The 23,939-nt window shown below is 24.8% G+C and overlaps 1 protein-coding gene across 1 annotated transcript in view; it reads right to left on the reverse strand.

The window, feature by feature from the left end:
• Window positions 1–753: 753 nt before the first annotated feature.
• LOC126900583 (agrin-like) overlaps window positions 754–23,939 on the reverse strand; it is a 70,901-nt gene continuing 47,715 nt past the window's right edge. The window contains exons 4-26 of the mRNA XM_050676400.1: window positions 11,263–11,496; window positions 10,946–11,161; window positions 10,657–10,878; window positions 10,381–10,593; window positions 10,229–10,323; window positions 9,568–9,682; window positions 9,312–9,503; window positions 8,661–8,927; window positions 8,438–8,599; window positions 8,258–8,380; window positions 8,035–8,166; window positions 7,821–7,967; window positions 7,627–7,760; window positions 7,446–7,554; window positions 6,109–6,450; window positions 5,650–5,827; window positions 5,354–5,581; window positions 5,101–5,273; window positions 4,892–5,023; window positions 4,581–4,830; window positions 1,371–1,538; window positions 1,064–1,305; window positions 754–999 (exon numbers count right to left, since the gene is read on the reverse strand). Of these exons, the coding sequence (XP_050532357.1) occupies window positions 983–999; window positions 1,064–1,305; window positions 1,371–1,538; window positions 4,581–4,830; window positions 4,892–5,023; window positions 5,101–5,273; window positions 5,354–5,581; window positions 5,650–5,827; window positions 6,109–6,450; window positions 7,446–7,554; window positions 7,627–7,760; window positions 7,821–7,967; window positions 8,035–8,166; window positions 8,258–8,380; window positions 8,438–8,599; window positions 8,661–8,927; window positions 9,312–9,503; window positions 9,568–9,682; window positions 10,229–10,323; window positions 10,381–10,593; window positions 10,657–10,878; window positions 10,946–11,161; window positions 11,263–11,496 (4,091 nt within the window). The 3' untranslated portion in view covers window positions 754–982. The remainder of the gene's footprint in view (window positions 1,000–1,063; window positions 1,306–1,370; window positions 1,539–4,580; window positions 4,831–4,891; window positions 5,024–5,100; window positions 5,274–5,353; window positions 5,582–5,649; window positions 5,828–6,108; window positions 6,451–7,445; window positions 7,555–7,626; window positions 7,761–7,820; window positions 7,968–8,034; window positions 8,167–8,257; window positions 8,381–8,437; window positions 8,600–8,660; window positions 8,928–9,311; window positions 9,504–9,567; window positions 9,683–10,228; window positions 10,324–10,380; window positions 10,594–10,656; window positions 10,879–10,945; window positions 11,162–11,262; window positions 11,497–23,939) is intronic.

The raw sequence follows: 23,939 nt of genomic DNA on the forward strand, positions 1-23,939 counted from the left end.
TTTTTTAATGTCAAAATAATAGAAATATTTACTGAGACACGTAAACTAACAATTTTTAAATATTGATAATAATTAAAACGGTTTTCTATCTTTTTTGTTTAATTGTAGGAATTAACAATTATATGAATAGATATGAAATGGATACCACAATTTTATTTGGGGTAGTTAAATATCAAGATTAATTAAATCATATTATAAGAAAAAAATAATATGGATAGTTATGCTTTACAATCAATCATTTGTTTAATTTAATTTAATTAACTTGACATTTTAATTTAATTTATGTGACATACTCTAAAGCTCATAAGTCACAAAAAGTTGTTCTATGACGTACATTAAAAATCCAAGTCTATTTGATCGACAAATTTTATTTTTTATATTAAAAAAATTATATTTGCATACGATATTATAAAATTTTCATATTACTTTTTTGCCTTCATGAATTAATATTAAAATTGACATATTTCCTTTTGAAAATAACTATAAAATCTACCTTAACTAATAAATGCGTAGCCTCGATTATAATTTCATCAAAAGTCGAATGTATATTTTAAAAACCAAAAGATATTTCTAATGATCTATGATGTAAAAAAGTTATATTATAGCTCTATTATGTCAAAATAACATATACTTCTTAGAAATAGATATTATCTTACATTTATCATAAAAATATTTAGAAATTAATTCTCAACAAATTTTTCAAAAATTATTTTAATTGTAATTGGTAGCAAAAAGGTTGACCAATTAAAAATTATGTACAAAAATTATAATACATATTTATAAATTATCCGTTAACTAAATATAAATATTTCAGAAAAATTAAAATTTTATTCGCTTATAAAATGTCTAGGAACTTCCACAAAAATATATATACAAACAATTCAAACTTAAATAGTACACATTTAGGTATATGTGATTTTTGATACTTCAAATTTTCAGTTGTTCATTTTTCAATAAAATGACCTTTTGATTAAAAAATTGTTCATAACGTGTTGTGCGCTGTAATTATAAAAACTCTTATAAATGGATTTTATAAAGAAATTTTGTCAAATTGTAAACTTACTATGTTCACATAATGGTCCATAATGGCGTGGACCACAATGGCATAAAAATCTAGAAAGAACTGGGAAACATGTACCTCCATTTAAACATGGAGTATAACCACATGGAGCTCCTCGGTAATGTTCTATTCCTTGACTATAACCTGAAGAAAGATTACAAGCTTTTTCATTTAGAACTATTCTTTGTATTGCTCCAGTAAAAGGTGGAATAACGGAAGATTCTTGATTTAGCTGTACTGTTGGTCTAAAATTGTAAATAAATAATAATTTTATAGTTTAGTAAGAGTACTTATTTAAACATTGTCTTACGGTACACCTCCGATGTACAAAGGTAATTCTAAATTTAATTCAACTAGCCGCGAATTTGAATGCCCCGTAGTGATATTGCCATCATTTAATTGAATAGATGCTTGATTATCAAATCTTTTTATTTTCAATAAATTCCAGTTTGGAGACATTACAAATCGGTTTTCCGTTCTAGAAATTTAAAATAGTTGTATATATGTACATGAAAAATTATTAAAATACAATATATTATTTTAAAATTAAATACCAAATTTTTTTAGGAATATCAAAATACAAAAAAACCTTACATAAACATTATACTTTTAACATTTTTAGAAAAATACGTGTTATTTAATTATACACAGAAGCACATTTAGTTAAGGGGTGCTAGTTTAATACATCATATCCTTTTAAACATGATTATCGTGTCAAAAGAGTTATGAGACAAAAAAACCTAACACAGTGGGGATGCAGCATAGTTGGGTTCAGTATATATGATATCTGACAGCGATTGAAATCACTATCATAAAAAACGATTCGATGCAAATCTGTAGATAGTGATTAATTAAAAAAAAAAATGGTGGATTATTCCAAAAGCAACATGATCTCCTATTTCCTTATTTATATCAAGTTTTATGATTTATAAGTGTAATATATGATTTAACATTTATTATAGAAATTAAATATAGTATGAAATTGATATTTAATTATTTAATATTGTAATTTTTTACAAAAATCGTATTTTTAATTATCAACCATAATGTTCGTTTTCACCATGAAAACAAAATAAAGTCCTAAAATTTTAGCTTTGATGCAAAGATGGGAAGGTTTTATTTTACTATGATGTGTTTATTTTTTTATTTTGTGTCTGTCACTACTTTTTCTCAGCTCTCACTGGACCGATTTTTCTCAACGATACGCCAAAAGATCAAAAATCGTATCTAGTTTTACCCTCACAAATTAAAAATTTTACCCTTATTACCCTGTAAATGGTGAAAATCCCCCAAAAAATTACGATTATGAAAATTGGTAAATTTTGAAATTTTTTTTTCTAAAAATTGCCATAACTTAATGAATAAATGAATCAAAATAATATTTTTTATATTAAAACCTTAGGTATTTCATTTGATATAATTTTTTTGATAATCCGACCCTGTATATACCCACAAGAATAAATTCAAAGTAGCAACTTATTTACAAAACTTAACTTTTTCAACTTAAGTTTTAAAAATACTGAAGTTCTTTAAACATATGTTAAATTAAATCTTACATTATGTAATATAAGTTTAAAAAAAAAAAAATTTGTCCCAACGACCTATCTGCTATGTGCAAATAACCGTCTAAATTGAACAAAAAATGTAATTTTCGTGTAAAAATCAATGTTATTTTGGTACTTAAAACTGCCATAACTTTTTGAGTTATTAACAAATCAAAATAATTTTTTTTTATATTAAAACCCTAGGCATTTTCCTTTCATTTGATATAATTTTTTTGATAATCCTACCCTTTATCTACACACAGGGGAGAATTCAAAATAGAAACTTTTTTACAAAACTTAACTTTTAAAAATATTCCGGAAATACTGCGTTCTTTAAACATATGCCAAATTAAAGGTTATGTTATGTACTAATAATAATAATAAATTATCCCGACGACTTATCTTCTATTTGCAAATGGCTGGCGTAGTTAAATACATGCTATTATTAAGTTCAATTTTTTTTTTATTATTTATTTTAGAATACTTATACATGGGTTTGTCATAGTAATGAGTCCATCAATTTTTATAAAATTTGTATGAATCTAACTTGGATTAAATAAAAATTTAAACTTGTTTTGAATATTTAAATTAAGAAAAGTGACTCTGAATTTTTGAACTAGATTAAATAATTCTTTTTATAAAAATTATTCATGTCAATTACAGTGGTTGCGTTATTAACTATATAGTCCTATATGTTTGGGGTACAAAGTTTGAAACCCGCCAGTCAAAATAATTTTTTTTCTATTTTTTTCTTAATTTTTTTTTTTTTGAGGTAGAAAACAAAATTCAACACAAAAAATTGAATACTAAAAGTATATTTTTGTCTCTGATGAAATTTATTTGTAGACCATTTATTCATAATTAACCACAAATTATTTTCTGAACATTTTTGTATCAAGCCCTTCAATTTTTATACACGTTTGCCATAAAATTAATAACTACTTTATAATTTTTTATAAATTATCCGAAAAAATTACAATACTAAATTATAAAATATCAATATCATACTATATTTAAATACTATAATAAATATGTATTCATATATTATACTTCTAAATCAAAAAAAATACTAATCAGGAATAATGAAGGAAATAGAAATTAATTTTTCTTTTGGAATAATCCACCAATTTATTAAAATTGAACACTATACACAGATTTTTATCGAAGCGTTTCTTATGATAGTGATTCTAATTACTGTCAGATGATATCTGACTATATACGTGTCCCAACTATGCCATATCCATACTGTGCCGCGATCCCACTGTGCTACCATTTTTTTCATATTAAAATATATTACATAAACTTTTATTTAAGATATATATAAAAGTGTCAGTATTTCCGGAACACTTTCAAAAATTAGGTTGATGAAGTTCTACTTTCTATATGCATTTTTAAGTTTAAGGGAAATGGTCCGATTTAAAAAAAGAATGTCCCATAAAAGAAGTTATATTTAACTATTTACAATCATCTTAACCTTTTTCCTTTCATGTATCCTTTTGTGTATATATTTTGCTTTCATATTACATAAATTGTAAAGTGATATTCTATTTATTTGTTATATTAATTTAAATTTTGATTCTCTTAGTTTTATTTACTATTCTTATTTTATTTTGTTTCGTTAATTACAAAATTTAATATAAAATAGAAATCAATATTAAATTAAAATATTTTATACATTTTAATAAATGTTATAACTGTTGTTTATAACTTTTTTCTCTCTAGAATAGGATACAAAACCCATGGAGCTTCGGTTTTGCCTTTGGTTTGTCTCGGCCTATGGTGGACTCTCCTCAGAATTTTTGTTTAGGCTGGTAAATTATGAGTTTAGCTTACTTTAAGAACAAAGAATTTTTATTTTTAGGTTAGTAAATAGTAACTATATCTTAAATAGTAAAATATTATGATGAATAGATAGATGTCGTTATAATCTTTATAATATGAGAAAAAATATTTAAAAATGTATTTTATAGTCTTACGTGATGGTAACTTTTCCACTGCCTAAATCATAGGACAAGATGACTCGGCCATCTAATAAGTAAACGGCAATAAAATCTCCTTGTCCTCTAGCAGATTGTCCACTGTACAATAATAAACCTGAATTCGATACAGAGCCAAACCAAATTTCAATTTGAGTATGTCTTCGAAGATCCTCAAATAATGGCAAGGCGATATATGAATTTTTTCCACTGAATTCTGGTGAGTAATATTTTTCTAGATCATATTCAACTGTTTTAAAAAGAAACATCAATATAATGTTTATAAATAATAAATAACGATGTTATCATACATTTATCACAATTAGTTCCAGTCAGACCAGGTAAGCAAAAACAAGCATATCTACCACCTGGTAAGCTCTCACATGTAGATCCAAAACTGCATGGCTCTGAAGAGCAAGCCATATTATCATAACACACTTTGTCTACATTTGATGAAAAATTTTTGTAATAAATTATGTACATTTTTATAGGAATTAATTTTAGAAGTATTTTTAATTACCAGCGCAGCCACAAGTACCATTTATACAACTTTTCTGACATTCTGTAACACCTTCTGATCTTGTTATTATATCACTATCTTCAAACCCCAATAAATTTACTATATATCGACCAATTTTCAAGTTTGATATACACCCAGTTAAACCTGATTTTACTCCAATATTTTCAAAAACCCTGAATTAAATAATAGACGTTAATTATATACACTCTTTTAAAAATCAATTTGTAAGCTTCAGCAATTCTATAAATTATACTTTTTATGTGGTATTGGAACATATCCTACATAAGCGTTATCATTTAAATCTAATGATCTCAACGATCCCATTGAAACTGAACGAACTGGTTCATAATCTTCAAACTGTAGTAGACCATCTCTCTGGTAACGTTTGGCTATGATTTTATGTTTACGACCGATAATTATTGGATGTAAAGATGTTAAAATTACAGCTCCATTGCCAAGATTATATTTAAATTCAACAAATCTATAGTTAAGAAATTATAATTTGGTTAATTTATTAATTAAAACAATTCAAAAACATCGAATAATTACTTGTTAACTATAGCTATTGATATGAAATCTCCAGATCCATCTGGTCTTTGTTGATTATACAAAAGAATACCATCTCCAGAATAGCTCTTAAATTCCATTTCTAAACTGAATCGGTGGTAAGCTTTTAGTTTTTTTAATTGAACATAAGAATGCCCATTGAATGCAGCAGATTTAATGTCTATTAAAAAGAAGAAATGGAAAGTAGTATATTAGAGTTAATATCTGAATAATTTCAAAAATTTTAGATAATAAACTAACCATAACACCAACAATTTATTATTTTTTGAGAATAAATATTATCTTACTTGTTTAATTTTGTTTTAATTAAATGTATTTTAATGTTTAAATCTTTAAAATAGGTATAACATAATTTAATGCAATTTTCTTAATTTTTTTGATTATTTTTAATTTTTTAAATAAACTTTTATTAAAAATTTGAAATAAATTAATTATATTTACCTTTAATTTCATCCATTTTAGAACATGTTGTACCACTATAAGGATAGAGACAATTACATTGATAACCATCAATATCTAATTCTTCACATTCTCCACCATTTTGGCACGGATTTGGGTTGCATAGAGAAATACGATCAGTCGGTTCCGGTGTAGTTCTTCCCATTAAATCTTGAACTTCTGGTATGAATTCAATCTCATAGTTACCTGAAGTATTATATGACACTTTTGGAAACTCAGAAAATAATAAATGTCTTGTCGATTTGGATATAATAACGTCATGCGATTGTGTGAATTTAGGCTCTTCCGTCCCGACAATATTATTTTCTTCTTCAACGTAGATACCTAATTAAATAAATGTGATGTAATTGTATCTAGGTGAACTATCAAGTGTTGATTTGGAAAAATTACACTCATCTTTCGTAATAAAGAGAAAAATACAATTGCTATTAAACAGTGGATATTGATATTTTTAGTTTTGAATTACTATTGAAATAACTTTTAGTAAATTTGACGGATAATTACGAATTTTCTATTGCAACACTATTGAAATTTAACTTTCTGAGCTCGTGCAATGTACTTTAAGATGATAAAAGAAAAACTATCAAAAGAACTATTTTTTTTTATCAATTTATCTATTTAATCAATTAACTAATTCAAAAACCAAATTTTTATGTATTTTGCATATAAAGAAACATTCATATTAAAGCTTAAATAATATATTATACAATTAAAAAAAAAGACGTTTAAACAACTTGTCTATGAATAATCAACCTCTAAAGTTGAAAATTATGTAACTTTTGGTAAATATGATGTATATATTTATTTAATTTGATTCAATTACAATTTATGCTTTAGACATCTTATTTGAAGTATTTTACAATAGTGATTTTAATCAATACTATTGAATATATTGTTAATTATTATTGATATATTGTTAAAATATTATAAATATTATAAAATATATTGTTAAAATCTTGAGTATTAGGAACATATTTGATTTTAAAACAGAAGAAGTATATCAGTTTTGATAATTTATATATGTAGCCGATTGAAGATTTTATTGAATTTTAATCATCTAAATTATTGAATATGTCTCGAAGTCGTTATAAAATCGTATATTTTACTATATATAAATAATTATTTAGGTAGGGTTATAAGAATTTCATGTTACAGAATTTTTCACGAATAATCGTTTTATATAAAACCATTTTTTTTTTATACTTTCAATAATTTAAAAAAAAATTTATGTTTATTATACGCTTAAAAGTGCACTATACACAAGAATTTTGAAAGTAAGTGTATTAAATTGGTTTTATCAATATTTATTGGTCCATTACCTTTACATGATGTATGTGATTTAACCACAATGTCTTTTTGATATCGACACGCATAAAGTTTTAGTTGGCATTCTGAACTATATGTTTGTCCATCACTTCCACAAACCAGCTATATTTAAAATTTTAAGTCACTTTTTTATTTGTATAAGTTAATTAAAAACCTTTAAAGCATTTAATATACCGTGGTACGCGTAGCATCTTCAGCACAAGTAGAACGACAAATACATGATGGTTTCCCGTTATTCATTTCACAGAACCCTCCATAATAACACATCAATTGATCACAGGATGTTAAATTTCGCTGAGCCATATCGGCTAAAAGTAGTTAATTTCATTATATAAAATTATCAATTATGAGGTTATTTTTTCTCAGACCTGATATACATCCAGCAGGACTCATAATTTTAGAATTATCTTCACAAGCATTACATTTGGCTCCGATGGCCCCTGGTTTGCATACGCATCGACCAGTCATTTGTTCACAATCATCTCGAACCGAACCCAATAAAGAACAGCCACATGCTATTAAAATAATTACAATTAACAGTTTATTATTAATAAAAATAAAATGTAATTTATAAACACTAACGCATGCATCCAAGATGACTAGATGATATTTTCGGTAAACCCCAGTATCCAGGTTCACATCTATCACATTTTTCTCCTCCAACTCCTGATTTACAAATACATTTACCGTCGACGCAATCTTCGTATAGTGATCCTGAATAAAGTATATTATAATTGAAATAGTTCCGCATTTCTCAAAAAAAAAAATATTAAAAAATGCAATATTTAAAATAATTATTTTTTACCCAATTTGTTACATGTACACAATGGTGGGCATCCTAAAAAATTTGGACCCTGGGCTGGTGTTTTCTTGTCTAGACAACATCCGTATGATGTATTTTGACAAGCCAGTGGTAAAATTATCACATCTAATGTAATAAAAATCATTAAAAATAAAATCTTGGGCATTAAAATCATATTCTCACCTCTTTCTAATTTATCACAACATTTTGCAAATCTAGAAGTTTGGTGACAGTAACTGTCCGATGGACAATCTTGTCTATTTGACCCATTCCCACAATCTAACTCACGCCCGTCAAAAGGATTAATTAATGGTTTCTTACCATTACATGGTTTTACTTCCATACCTAATTATAAGTATAAGAAAAGTATACAAAATTGCTTTTATTTTAATTTGTTAAATGATACCTTGACATAAGTCCATAGGTCTCAGACGAAGTTCATGCTGTCTCTGACATCCTTCCATTTTCATAAGACATAGTGAATTATAAATTCTGAAGTCAGAACTGCACACCGGATAATTATTATTTGAGCAATTAAATAAACAAGAACATCTTGGGAAGCCGTCTGGGCCGACTTCACAGGTAGCATCAAAATCACATTTTATGTCTTTACAAACGTCTTTATTTCCATAAACAGTATTTTCTAACGAAACGTGTGTTGTTGACATTTTACCTAAATGTATAATATATAGATTATTAGTACATTTAGCGTCTTAAGTCGTTAATTACATATTATAAAAACAATTTTTGTTAATTATTCAAACAAATTAATTGTAATGATAAAAATGTTTGCTACTTAAAATACAACTAGTCCAGGTGCATCTAAGATATTTTTTTAATGAAGTCTAAAATTAAAAAAATGTATTTTTAAAGTACGTAACAATATTATGTATAAATAGTGTTGTACATAATATTACATATTATGTTGTAATACATATACTACATATAACTGTAGTTGGTATATATATTTTATGATAATGAAATTATTGTATTTATAATTTTAATTACTGTTAAACATGCATTTATTAATGTTAATGTATTCATTTCTTATTTATACCTATGGATGAAGATTCTTTACAATCTCCATAGAAAAGAATTGTTAAGTTATGCGTACTATTTTGAATGCAAGCTTGTTGGAAAAGTTCACATTCACTGTTATAAGTAATTAAATCAGATCCACAAACAGGTTCAGATGAATTTGTATCCACACATGTTTTAGAACAATTGTATTTCTGATCCTGATAAGACCCTAAAACATTTAACTTATGTTATTTGAGGTAAATAGTAGAAAATCAGTGAATTAATCACCGTACCGCATTCACCCGCATGAGCAACGAATATCTTCTTCCTTGTTGCACAACTGGCATTTTGTAGATGACAAAGGTCTGTGTACGTGATACCGTCGGAACCACAAACTTTACCGCTTGTCTGTGTAAATAAAAAAATTAAGTTTTAGTTGATTTGTAAACCATCAATGTTTTAAACATATATACCCGAAATTTGATATTTTTCATTTAATTGTTTATTTAAAACAATTTTTTAACTATAATTTTAATAATAGTATAAATAGTATATTTTAAATATTTAATAGTCTCCAAATAAATTACAGTTGTAATAATAACAACACAAATATTTAAAAGTAAAAAATTGCTTTTATTCTAAAAAATATTATTAATTTGAGGTTAGTAAAACGCTTAAAGCTATTTAGAATTTTTTTATTATATTGTTATTAATTTATCTCTTAAAACTATTAATTAAATAATTTATTTTTAATTTAAACAAATTAACACTAATTTTAAGTATATAAAATATAAACTATAATGAAGTTTGAATATTGACAAACATTAATAACTCGAAATATTCAATTGCTGTTGACTTTATCCAAATAAATTTACTTTGGTTGTATTCAGAAAAAATTCCCTTACAGAATTCGCAATAATTATTTTATATGTACTAATTTAGTAGATATCTTACATTTGAACATTTGAATGTTGGACAAACACATTTTGCTTTAGATCCATCACTTTCACATACAGAATAATACTCGCAATTCATTTGTGAGCAATCGCCTAAAATTAATTAAAATTTTGATATTTCAATGTAAACTAATAATTTTTTTTACTTACTACAAGCTCCTTTATGAATTACATGTATTGCTTTCTTTTTGCGACAATTATGGTACTTTAATTTACATTCATTGCTGTACGTATTACTATCTGAACCACATACTGGTTCATAGTGTTCAGAACATAAAGAACACTCACAGCTCGTTACTCCATTTTTTAATTTACATGTAGCTCCAAAATCACAAAAATATTTTTTACAGAGATTTGTTTCGCCTTTAATGGATAACGTTAATTAATTATAATTAATTAAATAATATTTGATTGAAGAAATTTTACCACAAGGTCCTTCATATGCCATTTTAATATCTGATTTAGAAATGCAATTAATTCGATTTAGGTGACATTTTGATTCATAAGTAAGACCATCAGTACCACAGATTGGTTGGACAGAATCCTCACATAAAGTTGGTTCTGGACATAAACATTCAGAAATACCTAGTCTATTAATTTTACAATGAGATCCGTGCCAACATGTGACATTTATGCAAGGATTAATACCTGCAAATAAAATTACATTTTATGAGTTTCTTAATTAAGTAAAGTGCAGAACAAATTTAAAATTTACCTTGATCACAATCTCCGTGGAAGATAATTCGAAGGTCTGGCATCATTCTACATGCCTGTCGCCGTAAAAAACATTCATTAGCATATGTTTTGCCATCAGATCCACAAATTGGATTGAAGTCTTCATTACAAAATTCAGAGCAAACGCATCTAGGTTGTCTATTGTAATCAAGACGGCATATTTCAGGATCTTCACAAGTAAGGTGTCTACATGGATCTAAATATATTTTATAAGAGTATAATAAACTTTTGGCTTCTATAAGATGCTAAGGAGATATTGACTTTTAAAAGTAAAAATGACAACATTTTAATAATTACCACAAGGTCCTTTGTATTTTACAACTATGTTTTTATTGAGTAAACACACTTCTCTCTTCATATAACATATATTTGAATATTCTTGAAAATCACTTCCACAAACGATTTCGTTTTCATTACTTTTTAAACATTCAATTTCTGAATAACATTCACAACGAGCTCCACCAAGCTTATCTATCACACAATGTTGGCCCTTAGAACAGACAATTGTTTTGCAAAGTTCATTTCTTCCCACTATAAAATAAATAAAATATTAACATATTAAAATTCTCAAATCACAATATTTTTCTTATTCCATAGTTTTTATCAAAAAATACGTTATATTAATTAATATCTCTCAAAATTTTACAACTTCAGTTTTAGTACTGATATTTATTCCTATTTCATTAAATACTTTAACTTCTATAAAAAAAAACTTATTGTGACAAAAAATAATTTTTGCACGTAAATTATTTCAAACGCTAATTTTAAATTATTTTTTTCTAATGACAATTTTTAACTCTGTAGTTAGTATAAATTCAATTAACTTTTACTATACCCTTTTATCCTATTTGAAATCTGTTCTCAAATCGTGGGGTAAAATGAGGATAATGCCTTTATATAAACTGCTATACACGCCTACTCACTAAGCTTTTTGATCCCACGAGCATGTAAAGATTAAATGTTTGATAGTTTTAAAATGTACAATCTAATATTTTTATTCTGTTCCACTTTCATTTTGTCTATTGTTTTTAATAAAACGTTACTAAAAGCACTGCTCTGTAATTAAATCATTCAAATTAATTATGTGTAATTATTTAGAACAATATTTTACACGCTATTGTTTCTTAATATTACAAAGAATCTAAATATTCAGAAAGACAAGATCATCACCAATACTTGTAAGCATAAAGAATAAAAATAGTAATATTACTCTCCATAGTATTCTAAAATTTTTAAAATACTATTTTCATTATTAAATTTTTAAATCTATCATTTATATATATATATATATATATATATATATATATTTTTCTTTGATACTGGTTTAATTTTTGTGATTTGTAATATTATTGTCTGTTATTGTTTATTCACAAAATTTTTAAAAAATGAATTGTTTAAAATGTAATAAAAAATATTTGATAATACATTTTTATACAGCTACAAACTAATGACGAAAATATTAACCAGGAATATATAATCTATACAAAGACCATTAAAATTAAATCCAATGTCTCTAGTTATGAATGAGTAACTACAATTTAATGTAGATTAGGGTTTGGTATAATAATAAACTACATTACTATATAAACTAATCTAGTAAAATTTACCTAGTATGCAATATATTATATATTAATATAAAAACCCCTTTTCAAAAGTAAAACATATCAACAGAATTCTTATTTTTATATAGATTAACAAAATTATAGAATATAATATAAAAATATGTAGTTACAACATTGTGAGCCAAAGTCTACTTCTTATTTTCATACAGCATACTTTTTTCATAGTAAACTATTTAGTTATCACCATCCATATAATACATGAAAATTTATTTTGAGAGAGAACATTACGTCTTTTTAGTTTTTTACATAGAAGTTATTCTTTACTAATACAACAATCAATCATAAAGATAATAATACGGATTCAATCTTGCAATTAATAACTCGCAAAAAAAATATTTAGTGTATGGATAATGTTTTCATTAAATTTCAAGGAATAATTAAGTATAATAAGTAAATATATTTATTTAAAATCATTTAATGTAACAACGAATACAAATTTACAAATTTAAATTAGTTGTGTATTTTTTATTGCACAAATGCATTATATATTATTATAATATATAATTAATTATAAAAAAATAATACATTATAGTTTTGTGGGTTAAATATATATGGCAAGACAAATATAAATTAATTTTTTAAATTTATTTACTAAGTATATTTATACATAAACAATATTTTGTCGTATAAAAAACATAAAAAATAAACTATAAAAGTAGGATATTACAGATGAATGGAGGAACCATTTGTATTTTGTGTTTGCTATTCACGACATTTTCCTTTCTTATCGTGCATATTTATTTTACGATCAAATTTTAACTACCTTTAGAAGCAGTTCATAGAAAACTAAACCTTCATAAAATATTCTTTTATTCTATGTATAAAAATATATTGACATACATTGTTAAGAAAAAAACTATGTAATAACTGTTTTGGACTAAAATCATATTACTTGTTTATATTGTAATTTTAATACAATAAAAGGAATAGTAAGAAAATAAATAATCAGTTTTATAATTTTGTAATTGTAGAGGTACAAAATAATAGTTAATTTTTAAAATTATAATCAATAATACTGTAAATAATATGAATTACAAATACAAAATACATAAGAAAATTAATAGTAATGGAATTTGGATGTATACTCTGAAAAAATACAAAATCTAAGATTTTGGATTTGAAAATAGAAATAACTTTAAAAATATTTATGAAAATAGGTGAAAGAAATATAAATTAGTAAGAATGTAAATATTGTAAGTGACTATTTTTTTTTAATCTCATGGTAATCGTATCTTAATTTTATTTTTTATGTTTTTTTATTTCAAATTTTTACTATCGAGTTCAACTTATAATTTTGAGTCCACCTATACTTAATTTTTATAAAAATGTGCTGCATAATTTTTGTATTCCAAGAATAGAATAGTGTAGTAAAAAACGATACAATCTTATTAGTAATGAGATCATAAGTAATAATTTATCACTTTTAAGCTATGCTAGTTCGGGTAATACTCAAAAATGATGTACTTAATTAAAAGATTGGAAGTTCATGGCTAGGGTAGTCATTCGTAATTGTTAAAAAGGTAAATAACTTAATTCTTTACTCATATTACAGATTTCATACTTATTTATGCTTCTGATAATTTTTTTACCGTAAAAAAAAGTTAAATATAAATATAAAAATTGTTTTTATAATAAGTAAAGTTATACTATTCAAATTCATTTTCTAAGTAGAAAATTCTTTAATTTAACGAAGTATAATATGGATTTATAAATTTTTAAGAAGATAACAAACTTCCCTTTAATGTTTATTTAATAACTTCCATTCACTTCATTAATGATACTAAAATTCTTGTGATAGAAATAATTTTAAGGCGTAACTGATTGGAAGCAGCATAAATTAAATAATTGGTGGATACTTTTTGAAAGCACTCTTAGTTAGTAAATATGTATAATACACATAGTGTTAATTTCAATATTTCTCATTCGCCCATAAGACCGTGACTGAGTTGATATTCCAACAACGCGATCGTATCCGACGTGTGTTTTTGTGTACTGAGAAAAGTTAATTAAACTTTATAAAACAAGCAGAATAACAGCAACAGAAAAGATTCTTTAACAAAACATAAAACAAAATAACAGTCGACGTATCGTGTATCGTTTTGAAAATAGACTTATAATCTTCAATGGCGTTGCTATCATTTTCCTTAAAATGATCATTGCTTATTAGAATTTATTATTGATCAAATACTCATTTTGGTTTCTAATTTTTATCAAGTGATAAAATTCTGACTGTTATATTATTTTTTCTTTGAAACTGAATATAAATTTCTTAATGTCACTGATTTTAACAAAAGTTAAAATTTAAACATTTCTTCATCATTATAACATTATTAGTTTTCAATTAATATGTATAAAACTAGTTTAGGTATATGTATATTTTATTTGTCGAACAGGATCGGCTCGAGTATTTAAACATACGTAGATTAACTCAAGTTTTGTTGCCATTTACATATAAATACAATGTCCAATGTCAAATAAGTACAATGATAATATTATGTCCTTAGAATGCCACCCTAGACTTAATCCTATGTCACTTACCCTTAGAGCCAGGCCTAATTCTGAAGATTTTTTAATCTGTATTTATTATACATATATTATAAGACTTTAGAAGATGGACAGTATTAAACTCATAATAATATTTTACCTTTGTTTATTAGCAAAAATGAATATACTAACCACGAGGCATATAATCGAATGACTTGACAAATATTACAAATCAATTCATTATCACACTGCTAGACAAGGGAGCTGAAAAGCCTATTATATAATAAAGGAAATTTCAAAACAATATTATATTAAAATCATACACACGTGTTCAATGAATATTTCCATATTTGCCTCGAGAGATTATCACGTTTAATGTTTTATTTTATTACACAATTAGCTATATGAGTACTGTAGCGCACGCTGCATGTTATTACACCGTATTTCAGTACATCATGAATTTTAATAATAACTCTAATGAAAATTTTATAACAATAACCGAAAATTATATTTTGAACAAAAATGGTAGCAATTACAATTTATATGGATCATAAAATTTATAAGGTAAAATTTGTATTCATTTTTGAAAACAAATAAAGATGTTTAATTGTTTTTTATTGAGTTATCAATAATATTATAACTGCATTATTTTATGCATTTATTGAACATAGCCAGCAATAATGTTCAGTAATTTTTAATAAATCTATGTACAATAATGTGCATAATAGGACTAGAATGTGATTTAATTAAAATATAAAGAAGTCTAAGAAAATTGAAGACCATTCAAAATATAGTATGTATAGTATAATCAATATTAATAAAATTCAAGTCCTTTCAGTTTTATAGACATTTATGAGAATTCATAATAAAAGGTCATGTTTCGTTAATTAAATATTCCCTCTGGTCTAGTATGTCGGGGTCTATATTATGTTAACCATCAACTGTAGTATATTTTACACAGAAAACAGAATTTAAATGTGTAGTCTAGACTAGTGTATCGGTTATTTATGAACAATTATAGTTTCCACAGAAGAGTCTGAATAAAGAAAACGAGAAGCGTATAGATAGCAAAAGTTGATTTATAATTAATGTACTTCTCTTTATTATTAGGTTGTCTCCTTGAATTGAAACTGTGAGTAAATCACCAATTGCCAATCTTAGTTCGTTTATATGTACATGTAATCTATATATGTATAAACAATCTTAAGTGTGTTTTAGTATACGCTAACACACACGCATAACTGATTTCTATCTTACTTATATAAATGATTCGTGTTTGCTAACATATGCGACCAAAACTATATCGTTTTACACTAAAGCTGGGTATTTACGCTTGACTCACATTTAATATCTGTGCATGATATTAATTTAATCTAAAAGTTAATTTTCCAAAAGCATATTAGAATGTCAAAAAATAATATTTTTAGGATAAAATAATTTCAAATAAAAACTTTGTTTAGTAAACTTAATTATATCCTTCGATTACACTCCGTTAATTTCGTTATTTATTCAATCATAATTTATTAAAATAGTATTTTGTTAACTACATTAATTTACCATGTCACAATTTTAACGGACTATGTGATTGTAATTATTAAAATGTTTTAAATAGCTGGAATTTAAGTTTGGTAGTTTAAAATTGTTTCAAATTATACATATACAAGTATTCATAATTTGGTTATTTATAATTTTAAACTACCATTTATTACTTGATACATCTAAATTATACCTAGAAAATATTATTTGTTATTACGAAATTCACACGTTATTTAAGAACGGTATTAGTTTTTACTGAGAAAACTTTTTCAGCAAAGTTTTGAAGTAGTTAAAATGATTAGAAAAACTTTTTAATTAAGTTTTTTCATCGTTGAGTTTTAAAGTAAGATAGAATTGAGATCTAGCGGCAAATGTTTACATGAAATATGTACAATATATAGAAATGTAGAAAATATATTTAATATACAATATAGAAATGCATATTTAAAATTATGATGATGAAACTACTCGAAATAATAATACAAAAGTAAAATCGAAAAAAGACAAATTTACTTATTTTGATCATTTGTTTTAAGTACAAAAATGAACTTTGGAGTAAGAAATATAACCTATTAATTTATTACTAATGATCATGGATTACTAATGAATCATTAATGTATCAATATCATATCAAAGTACGCTTGGCTTACAATAAATTTAAATGAAACATCAATTTCCCCATATTATATTAGATTGAGGGATTATGTTTTAAGTAATAAATTTGTTCCATATCATTGCTAACAATATACAATACAAATTTGAACGAATATTTTTTTATGTATTATCAAGTTGTTGACGTCATGATCTATACATCGTACGAAATTGAGTTTACATACTAGTACAATAAATGTATTCTGAACTAATAACTCATAAACCAAACGCTGAAAGATATTTGAATTCGACAAGTGAACGCTTCTATGTTATTGGCATTAGTTTAAACTAAAGGGTATGGGCTGGGGCGAGGAAAATTATCGTAATTCCCGAGGGTTAGAATTACATTTTAAGTCAGAGAGGGTGAAGAGTAATAGCGGTGGCAGTAGCGACGTTGGTTTTAACGAGTGTCGAATTAATATGAGTATTGCTGTGGCAGCGGACGACAAATGCAAAATCGATGGAAAGCAGACACAAAAACCTAAAACATTTTCACTTCCTATGATTTACATTAATTGTTAACTGCAAGAATATTCATTAAATGAAATAAAGTACGTTTGCGTACATATATATGTGTACATTGAATATGATTTCTCTTAATAGCCGATTAAAAATTCATAGCACCGACTGTCTTGACATTTAATTGATACGCTGAGCGTTAAATTAGCTAAAATGTACTTTATAATGCAATTCTATTATTTAATGTGCCAATTTTTTTTTAAATGTTGATTGTAGTTTAATAACTTATGAACCAACAATTGCAAGATTTATGCAATGTTTTGCGAAAGTTTAAAAAACATAGTATAATAACAAAACTTAAAAATTTTTTTAAGTTTAATAATTTACACTTTTAATAAAATCACTTCAAATCAATCGACGGCAGTCTAGTATGGTAAGTTTTTGTAAAGAAAAACGACTGCTTTGAAGAGGACATGTATTTAAACAAAAATTATAAAATGCATACACGTTTATTTTAGATAAATTTTATCATTTTTTATTTTCTAATTATTATGGTTTTAAAAAATTCATATTTAAAAGTGAAATGAACATTATTTATCAACAATACGCTTATAATATATTTTATTTGTTTGTATTTTGTTAACGATTAAATATTAACTAGAAAATTACTATATAACTTCAAAAAATATTTCAATAGCCGGTGAAAGAAAAATAGACGAATATGAAAACTTTAGATGTCTAATAGTACAATGGTAGCTAAGAAGAAAAATTGTAACTAAATATGGACACGCGAACTTTATCTTAATAATATTAGACCGTTATTAACGCTGGGTATATTAAAGAACCCTAACGTTTTGCACGCACAACACATAAACATACAGTATTGTGTTCCATAATAATCATAATCTATTCATCATAGTTATTATTAATGTGAACATAGCTGCAGCTTTAGGTTCAATTAAACTAACCTGATAGCATTCAGGACTAATTTTAGACTCGTACATCTTCTCTCTTGATTTATTATGTTACCCAATAAAAAGGATGTATCTACCTTTTATCCATGTGAGCATGTCAAAATTCGTTTACTAGACATTATTTGTGTAATTATAAGTTTAAATTGGTTTATTGAAATATAATTTCGGGATAATTATTTAATTAAAAATTCATAACAATCTTAATTGATTTTTCAAATAAAATCACTTGTCAGACTTAATATTCTATAATTAAGAAAAATCTCATATGTAATATAATTTTTGATTATCCACGATAAAAAAAAAAACGTTTCAGTATAAATATTATTGGGAAATACGGAAATTACTTGTAATCATTTCTATACAAAGTTCATTTTTAGTTTAAAACTATTAAGTAACCTATTTTAGAATCCTTGTTTGATTTATTGAGCTTATACAATTGAAATGGGATAATAATTCTTGTATTCAATGTAATGAGATATTGCCTTGTTTTATTCCATTTCCTTTCTCCCCTATTAGTATAAATCAAAGACTCTCATTTCTATTTCCTATTTCCTTCATTCACACTCTCAGATCATTTAACTAGTGATAACTCACGTTTAAGTTTTGTAATATTTTTAATGATTATTCGTATGTTTTTATATGGATTATTTTGAAGGAAACATATGAATTATAAATTAAACGAGTAAAAAAGAGACATTACACTCATGTATGTCACATTAAACAAAATAATAAATATCCTGTATTTTCATTTAACAGTATATTTTTTAATATTATGAAATCGAAAAAAAAATAGCATAGTTGTTGAAAGTAAATTATTATTATTTTTTAACAAAAGTATATTTTTTAACCTTTTTACTTTTTGTAAAAAAATTAAATACGTAGAGTTTCAACTTAAAAAGTTATTCATTAAAAAAACAAATCAAATTTATAATAATAAAAGAGTTTTGAAATACCTTGCAGGGTATATGCTAATATTTATAGTTTCCTTTGGCAACGTATATGAACGCTTTATCCGGAATAGTGTTGATTTGCTTGAAACCGACTACTAAAACTTGAATGTCAACTAACCGCAGTCTAACTTACAGGATGTAAAATGACGTTTATTCAATTATAGTTAATTATTTAGTGAAGAACGGAAGGGGTTCGTTCATCCTATACTAATAAATATTTTCGTAGTTTGTTAGTAACTTATTCTTGTGTAGAATTTTATGATAATATTCAAAACGAGTAATAGAAAGTTTGTTTTCGTTTATACATAACATTGATAATGACAATTTCACAATCTGAGTACCTAACGATAGATGGTTTTTATTATTAAACACGAAATAAAAAGTGTAAAATATTTCAAAAAAGAATTATTAATATTACAGTTTTCTATAAAATGTATTTAATATAGAATTATAGAGAATAAAAATATTTTGAAAATACTATCAAATCTTATATAAATTCATAAAATAATGTAAATATTCAGAACATTTTTAAGAATAGTAGAACTATTTATGAATAAACAACATTTTCCTAAAAGAAAACTGTTTAATTTTTACCAGTTAAAGAAAGGTTTCATTTTAGAGCATATTCAGGAACATGATGGCATGGCTACTAAAAATCTAAAACGGTAATTTATTCCGGAAACTATTAACCAGTAAATCATAACCTTACTTTTTTTTTTTATGAATCTATTTTTATATAAGCTGATCAGTAAGTAAGGAAACGGGTTTCTATTATTTGTAATAACTGACCTGTTTTCTTACTTATTGAATACATTATATAAGTAATAATTATACAGTTAAAACAAAAATTAAAAGTCAATGAATAAATAAATGCAATAGAAATAAAATGTTTGTCAATTTAGTATACAATTAGATAATACGATTTTAAAGTAATAAAATGAGTTACCCTAAGATAAATTAAATTAATCTTAATAGGTAGAAAGTTCATATTTTAACAATAATCTACGATTAATTTATTGTACAATGTGGCAGAAAATATTTTCAATTGATATATTGAAAATATTTTTTAATTTAATTTAAATGTATTGGTAATTAGACGTGTAAAAATATCCAGATTAAAACTGGCTAAGTTTAATTAAACTTTGCCGCAATACAAACATAATTTTTAATTAATTAATAAATAATCAAGAGATGATTAATTGCACGATTCTTCTGTTAAAAGGCATTCCAATTTTGTCCTCAAATAATATGAATTTTAGTTAAAAATTAAGCCATCCAAGCGAAAATAAGCGAAATTAATTTTTATATTGTTTTCTTCATCGTATATATTCAACCGTAATTTTCTTATTGACTTTCAGCTTTTCTAATTTTTTTTTTTTACATGATTTTTCTCTCACTTTTATTTTTTGCTGACTAAACTCCTTTTTTTATGATATCATTAAAATTTACGCTGTAATTTGTGGTAAAATGAATGCTACAAAGTGAATCTACAAACCCTTCTACACGAGTACATACAGCTAACATGCACACGTACATATTTAATTTATGTTTTAATTTAGAATGAACTATTTTATTTTATTACATGGAATCGTTAATGAAAGATTTTTTTCATGTGAATCAGTGACAATAAAATGGTACAAGATTGGAGGATAAATACCATACATTGACACACTCTTTTAGAAATTTTTGTACAATTTTCGCTATATGTATTTTATACTTTGAACATTTTATATATAATAACTTAATTTTAAAGTTATTGAATTTAATTAATATGAAAGATTATCAAACCGACAAATTTGGTTGATTAAACTTAAATCTTGGTTATTATTTCTACGTACGTAAATTCAATGAGACACTATACTATTTATGGGAGGCACAGCTCCCACGATGATTTTTCTCCTAAAGGTTTTTCATACCCTCCATGGCAAAATAATATGACGACCATTGCATTGAATACTTTTTTTGTTAATGCTTATGAATTAAGTAACCTATATGGTATTGTAGATTACTTTTTATATTCACTTTTTTAAGCATGAATTTTATGTAAATTATATTTGTAACATGCAGTATTTTACAATTCCTCTACGAAATCACAGAAATTCGGTTATTCAATTTTATCTCTGTCATGCAAATGTTTTATATTCCAAACTTGAAATGCATGGAATTTATTGAACAATAAAATAAAGAATATCCATTGAGCATATATTTATTCATGGAAATTCTACTCGTATTCGTACATCAAACGTTTGATATAAAATTTAACTAATTTTTTGGAATCTCATAGACTTATTTTTTAATTGTGATCAAGTAAACTTCATTTGTCCTTAATTATGGGTAAAAAAAATTGCTTGTATTTATTTTCAAAATATTTAGTAACTGAAAACTAATTGAATTAACTTTTTTAATATATCGCTTTATTTCTTCTATTTTATAAAAAAAAATAAAACAGGACAACGTTAAGTGACAAAAAATATTTAACGGCGTTATAGATATATGATTTAGCTACACATATGTGTACATGAACGTGTTTTAGTATATTGATTTTTAAACAAAAATGGTGGTATTTATTATTTACGAACTAGGGCGGTTATGTTAATTTGCATTTATTAAAAAAAAACATACACACAATGGACCCAACAAAGTTTTATGCGTTATTCTTTGCTTTAGTCATAATTTATGTAACTTTTTTGTATTATACAGGTTGGCTAACTTACTATTTCACCCTATAATATTTAGTTTTTAGTAACGTCTATAATAATTTTTAAAAATAGTAATTAGCTTAAATAATTATATTTTAGTATGTAAAAAGTTTTGTCAAATAATCTGTTTAAAATAATATTTTTTTTATGATGCATTTCGATTAAAAGTAACACTAAACCAAGCATATACATTTTGTATACCAAATACTTTTAATGGAATTAAAACCGAAAATACTGAATATACATTATCTAAAATATTTTCACATATATACATGTGTTTAGTTCAGTACTAACGTTTCAAACGCATTGCAAAGTCTTCCGAGCTATAGTACAGGTCCGAGGTTGTAACCATACTGAACTATATATGACGATTTTTTTTATTGAAAGGTTAAAGGACAATTTTCTTATATAAGTACTTCCCCATAACAAGAACCTTATAACGCCATTAACATTACTAGTTAACTTCTTTGGGTGTTTGTTTTTTAATAACAATAATATTTAAATAATTTTTAAAGCATAGTTATAATTATACATTTTATTTATTGTTCTTGAACAAACTTACAAAATATTTATTTTATTTGTCTATTAATTTCATCGACCGTAACACTTATTTTTTAATTTATTACCCTTTTTTAAGACCCTTTTTGTTACACAGCGTTTGTAAAGGCCACTGAAACTATACAGTTTCATTAAGCCGTTAACCTAAATTCTTGCATCTACCATACTATAAATCATGAACTACCTTTTATCGATTTACCATCATTGCCGGTAGAAACGGCTTGTGTTTATTTTATTTAAATTAAAAAATGAATTTTATTAAGTATTTTTTAATTTAAAAATATTATTCGAAGAACAGCAGGTCATTATCAAATAAATCAAATTTATTGGATGAATATACTTGACTTAAACCAACCGTGAAACAAAATAACGAAGGTTGTAACAGCTGGAATTGATGAGAGATCAGCAAGTATCAAAACAGAGTATTAGGAGTAAACAGAATTATGTCATCATGAAATTGAAAATTTTTGAATAATAAGAAACGGTAAACATCTGGACAGATCTAAATGCAAAATCAAAGAGTGTCTCTAATAGAAAAATGATACTTAATACTAAACTGAACGAATGAATAATGATTCAATATAACATCAGTTGATTAATAAAGAAAACAAAATAAGATTAATAAAAATCGCCTATCATAAAAATCTCTTATTTTTATACAAATTAACTGTTTTCTTTATTTGATAAATTCAAGTTTAAAATTTAATTTTCAAGAAATTTAATTTGACGGGAAGCATTTACATTATTAATGCAAATTTACTTTTAATTAATTTTCGGATAATTAAAGAATACATAATTACAAATAACCCTTGGATATATTTTCCATAATTTGTTTATGAATATAAATGCAGTTATTATATTTTAATTATTAATTTGGTATTCATTGTTTGTTTATAATAAAATGTTACTAGATATTTTATGAAGAATTATCAATTTGTTAAAATTATAATATAAAATAAAAAATGTAGTTATTTAACAATATTAGTGTTATGTGATTTAAAGTCATACAATATTCTTCATACACCATTAATCTGTGAATTA

This window comes from Daktulosphaira vitifoliae, unplaced genomic scaffold, assembly GCF_025091365.1.
Source record: "Daktulosphaira vitifoliae isolate Bord-2020 unplaced genomic scaffold, ASM2509136v1 Scaffold_3, whole genome shotgun sequence".
Taxonomy (NCBI): Eukaryota; Metazoa; Arthropoda; class Insecta; order Hemiptera; family Phylloxeridae; genus Daktulosphaira; species Daktulosphaira vitifoliae.